Source organism: Monodelphis domestica, chromosome 2, assembly GCF_027887165.1.
Source record: "Monodelphis domestica isolate mMonDom1 chromosome 2, mMonDom1.pri, whole genome shotgun sequence".
Lineage (NCBI taxonomy): Eukaryota > Metazoa > Chordata > Mammalia > Didelphimorphia > Didelphidae > Monodelphis > Monodelphis domestica.
Window position 1 is genome coordinate 262,510,513 of NC_077228.1, and position 5,648 is coordinate 262,516,160.

At 39.4% G+C, this 5,648-nt stretch overlaps 1 protein-coding gene and 1 pseudogene across 1 annotated transcript; one reads left to right on the top strand and one right to left on the bottom strand.

Moving 5' to 3' along the window:
- Positions 1-3,301: 3,301 nt before the first annotated feature.
- On the bottom strand, positions 3,302-3,935 carry LOC130456929 (transmembrane protein 106A-like; the record flags this gene model as incomplete). Its single annotated transcript, XM_056814694.1, is given in 1 exon segment — positions 3,302-3,935. A coding segment is annotated over 1 exon segment (564 nt), but the record flags the coding sequence as incomplete, so codon positions are not given.
- Positions 3,936-3,940: 5 nt separating this feature from the next.
- LOC103106206 (occludin-like) lies at positions 3,941-5,138 on the top strand (annotated as a pseudogene).
- The last annotated feature ends 510 nt before the right edge of the window (positions 5,139-5,648 follow it).

A 5,648-nucleotide genomic window follows, 5' to 3' on the forward strand; every position in this document is an offset into this window, starting at 1 on the left:
ACTTTGAAGATGAGTGAAGTGGAGTTCGGAAGACAAGGGGCTTTTGATCAAAGACACAAAGGGAACAGGTGGTACTTCTTGCCTGTCTTTAAAAAAAAATGACACTAAAATGACATGTGAACTGATGCAGAGTGAAATAAGCAGAATCAAGAGTTCATTACACACAGGAACTGTAATATTGTGGAATGATCAAATGTGACAGACTTTGCTACTAATAGCAATATAATGATCTAGGAAAATTCCGAGGACTTATGAAAAAGAATTGTTATCCACCTCTAGAGAAAGAGGGAGGAGAGATGCAGATAAAAACATATTATTTATTACTTATTAATATGGGTGTATATTTTGGGGCTCTGGTTCTATAAGGTTATTTGCTTACAAAATTGGGTAATATGGAAATGTGTTTTTCATGATAATACATGTATAACTCAGATTGAATTGCTTGTCAACTCTGGGAGGGGGAGTGGAAAGAAGGGAGGGGGACTATATGGTTCACATAACTGGAAAACTTATGTGGAAATTTGTTATTAAAATACAAAAAATTTAAAAAACCAAAAAGAAAGAAACTTTTATTCTAGAGGTAAGAAAAAAAAAGCCCTGCTGAATATTCCTGAGCGGAGGGAATAACATCATCAGATTTGTGCTTTAGACACATCAACATGAAGGCCAGATTGAAGAAAGGTGAAATTGGAAACAGAGGCACCAGTTATGAGGCTATTGAAAGAGTACATGCAAGAACCAAATCACAAAGTAATTGTGGGTCTGGAGAAGGGGTAGGATCAGGAGGGCCAGAAACAAGCAGGTTGCAAATCAATAGCAAAGTTTATTGATCACAGTTAGTGTTACATAGAGATACTTGCATAAACTAAGGGATTAGGTAAGCTTTTCACATACAGAGTGGTTGTCAATAATTTATAGGATTGGTACAATGGCTTTGGTTTACCTCATTGAATCTACACAGCAATTTCTATAGGTCATAAATCAACATATAACAGGAGCTTGGATTCCCAAGGAAAAGGGCAGGTATCAGTGATTTTGTAGGTACATTGTGTACAGGTTGGGGAGAGAACTTGAGGCCACATGCCCCAGGGTGAAAAGGTGAGGTATGTGCTAAACTTTAGCTGAGCTATGGCTTTGGTTTTACTGGGGTCTACTTTCTCCACAGCTTTGCTCAATGGAGACCTGTAGGTGTTCTCCCAAGTACAGATGAGAGATGAAGATCTGAACTAGTTTATTGGCTATGGGGATGGAGAGAGGGGCAAAAGAGGTTCAAAGATGTGGAAATGGATAGAATCAACAAAGCTGAGTAGCTGCTGTGTTAGGGAGAGTGAATCATCAAAGGTGACCCTGAAAAGGCAAACCTTTGGAAGGATAAGGATAACATTTTTTATTTTATTTATTCATTCATTTATTTATTCATTCATTTATTTATTTATTTATCTATTTATTTATTTATTTATTTATTTATTTATTTATTTATTTATTTATTTATTTATTTATTCATTCATTCATTCATTTATTCATTCATTCATTCATTCATTCATTTATTTATTTATTCATTCATTCATTTATTTATTTGTTTATTCATTCATTCATTCATTCATTTATTTATTTATTCATTCATTCATTCATTTATTTATTTATCTATTTATTTACTTATTTATTAATTCATTCATTCATTCATTTATTTATTTATTTATTTATTTATTTATTTATTTATTTATTTATTTGTTTGTTTGTTTGTTTGTTTTTTGGTAACCCTTACTTTCCATCTTGGAGTCAATACTGTGTATTGGCTCCAAGGCAGAAGAGTGGTAAGGGCTAGGCAATGGGGGTCAAGTCACTTGCTCAGGGTCACACAGCTAGGAAGTGTCTGAGGTCAGATTTGAACCTAGGACCTCCCGTCTCTAGGGCTGACTCTCAATCCACTGAGCTACCCAGCTGCCCCCCCTTTTTTTATGTACAGGCTTTGGGAGTTTATTTTAGGCTTAGTTCTGGCTTCACAACAGATAGGAGAAAAGGGTGAGCTTAAGCCCATTCCCCAGTACTTCCACAGCCCCCAACTTTATGTCAAAAAGCCTCTGGAAAAGCTAATCCCTGAAGGCAGCCCTGAGCAGGGAAGGCCTGTGATCAACAGCTCCTTCAGAACAGCTTCATGCTCTCCTACAAATCCATTTTGAAGTGCTAGGAAGAGGGATCCTCCCATCTTCCCTTCTCTCTTTGGCCAGTGCAGGATAGACAGAGGCTAGTCAGTGACAGTCACACTCCCATCTCTCCCTCTGAGATTAGGCCCCAAACAGAACAAAGGGAAAGCCTCCAAGGAGCCTTCAGGTCTGCCTGCTTGCCTCATCAGGGAGGTCTCCCTTTCATAAGGGCTTTTGAAAGTAGCTTCAGCATTAGTTCCAGAGCTGTGAAGGCTGTGTCTTTCCTGTACTTTGGGGAGACCAGGGGAGTCTTCCCTGACTGGCTCTTTTATCACCTGCTTATGAAGGAGTGAATGAGGCTAATTTTTCCAAAGCAGGGGAGAGGAGTGTCTGCTGAAGTAGAAAGAGAACTCTTGGGGAGAAATCCTGGGCAGTGAGGAGCTGGCTGGCCCTTCAGACTTCCAGTTCTTCAATGGCAGAGTTCAAAGTACCAGGAAGAGACAGGTCTTCTGGCTTCACCCTCTCTATAATCCTCTCACATCATTCAGTGCTCAGGCTCACCACAGGGACACAGGTTAACAGTAAGAAATTCTTGGGGTCTCCAACAAGGCCCAACAAAACTACAAATGCCTCACTAGATTTTCCCAAGATCCATTACAAAGGATTTCTTAATAAGCACATACATGATTCCACCACAAACAAGAAGGGCTCCTTCCTTCTCCACAATCTGAGGTATATTATACAGAAAGTCCTTCCTTCCACTCAGGAGGAAAGAGCAAAGAAAGTGCACATGCTTAAAAAAAAAAAATTTTTTTTTTTGGCATCAAACCACAACCACGTCTATATGTAGTTAAGGAGAAATCTAACCATTATTGTGAGTTATCCTCTTAGTGCAGAATTTTGGTTTAAAAAAAATGCAAATGTGTGAAAGATAGAACCTCTGTTTTACTGTGGCTGGGTAGGATGAGGAGTGGCAACCAGGACAGGCCCGCTTTGGAGAGTCTCAGAGGCCAGCCTTTTCTCTTGAGGACTCTGTCTGGTGAGAGGTCCTCAAGAGAGGTTAGAATCACACTGGAGGCACTGCCTCCAGGGGGTAGGGAAGGAAGAAAAAAGCTAGATTCTTCATGTACAGGCAAAAAAAAGGTAATCAATGGAATCCAGTCATTTGGTGGATGAAGGCAATAACAGGAAGACAGGAGAGCAGGGAGCTGTGGGCAGCGAGCAACATCACGGTGGATGAGGGAGTGATTTGTTCCCCCGACAATCCACATAGTTGTAGCTCTGGAATGCCAGCTGTTCTGTGTGGTTCAGGTAGGAGCAGGTCAGGGTGCCCTGTGTGTGCAGAAGTACATTATGGACTTTGATTTTCATCCAGCTACAGATTTTATATATGTTTTCATCAGATATCTTGCTGGTCACTGCAAAGAACATCTGTTCACTGTCCAAAGAACCAATGTGCAAAAGGTGGCTCACTTTAATCTGCCCCACAACAAGCCATAAGTGGAGGACCTCGATGTTGAGCTGGGTCACAGTGATGGGGTAGTAGTTGTTGATAGTGTTGAGGATGTTAGTTGTGTTAAGCAAGATGATGCCATCCACAAAAGCCACAACAGAAGAGTTGAGTCCAGCAGGCAGGACCAGGATGGATCAGGGGAACAGGAAGAAGAATATGAGGGCTGATGTGAACAGGCAGATCATCACAGCCAGGGAAACATAGAGCTTTGTTTGCCTGGGTTTCAGCCTCTGATCCCCATAGGGAATGAGTGCCACCAGCTGCTTTTCCAGCTCGCTTGGACTCTTCATACAAATCAACACCGACCCCAGAAGTGGCTAAAGTGCTTCCGGTGACTTCATCCATGGATGATTTCTGGCAGCCTCGGTACAGCAGCAATGGCAACTTAGTTTCTACCAAGAAATCTCATGGGAAAGGAAGGACATCGAAAAGAGCTGACCAGGACCACTATGAGACTGACTATACAACCGGAGGGGAATCCTGTGAAGAACTGGATGAGAACTGGCACAGGGAGTACCCACCAATAACCTCAGACCAGCACAGACAACTGTATAAGAAAAACTTTGACACTGGCCTACAGGAGGATAAGAGCTTACAAAGAGAAATAGATGAGATTCACAAAGAGCTCTCTCGCCTGGATAAAGAACTAGATGATTATCAAGAAGAAAGTGAGGAATACATGGCAGCTGCCAATGAATACAATTGACTAAAGGAACTTAAAGCATCTGCAGCCTATAAGAATAAGAAGAAATATTGCAAGCAGCTGAAAAGCAAATTGTCTCATATCAAAAAGATGGTTGCAGACTATGATCAACAAAAAACATAAAGAGACGGGGACAAGAAAGTTGGAGAGACTATGGGGTATATAGCCTTGCCTTCTCTTCAAATAACTTAACCAATGTTATCTGAAGACAAAGTATCTCTAGAGTGTAATCAATGAGAAGATATCTCTGTCTGTCATCTTTATAAAGTTTTGATAGCCAAAGTTAATTCAATTTAACAGCATCAGTGTTGACATCTTTTATAATTCTTTTTGATAACTCACCTTCCCATTGTGACATTAAATCTGGGTACTAGTATTAAGGACCAAATGCCTTTTGAAGATTTAAACCTAATGACGACTTCCAGTGTCACTTGTGCTGTGACTTACACTCCAGTCTCCTGAGACTTCTCAACTGAACAATGTAACCTCATTAAAAAACTCTGCAATAGAGTTGCTACTGCTCTGGTTCACAATTCAGGTGAACTCCATATGGTGACTCTGAATATATTCAAAATGAAGTTCTTTGCTTTAAATAGATTTCTGTCTACTCTGTATGCTGCATCCTAAACAACAGCTCCCCTGATTTCTTCTGAGTGCTGGAAACTATTTCCTGAGCTGAAGCTACCGAACCAAAATTATGCAAGAATGTCAAGCGTATGAAATGTTAAAATGTATATATTGTACTTTTAAAAATCAGGGCATTTAGCTTCCTGATGATGTAGGGTAGAATTTTTGTCTTGTATTTTTGACTGTCATTTACTTGTTATGGTTTACATCTTTTTTTTTAAATTTAACCAATTAGATGGTCTGTATAATAAAGCATAAATTACTTTTGTAATACAGTTATAACTTGAAATGTATCTTATTGGAACTTTTAAGCCCTGTACATAGTTTTTATTGTTTACTCAACCTGGTTAATGACATACCCTTTTTTGATATTATATGAATGCTGATTGCTGACCATTATTAGTGCTGGCAAAAACCTCTTCCTAGGTGGAAGTAATTCTAGTGGTAATGGTGTGAAGCGGCAAATTCACACTACACTAGTTGGTTACTCTAATGGTTAAGTTGCTGAATTTTTGGATATTGACAACAGATTGATGTGAAAACTGGAGATAATATGGTGTTTTGTGTAATAGAGATTTCCACTGATATTATTAAAAGTGTGTTCTATTTCTTTATAAATTATGAGGAGTCAAATTTAGCTCAACTGGAAAAGAATACAGAA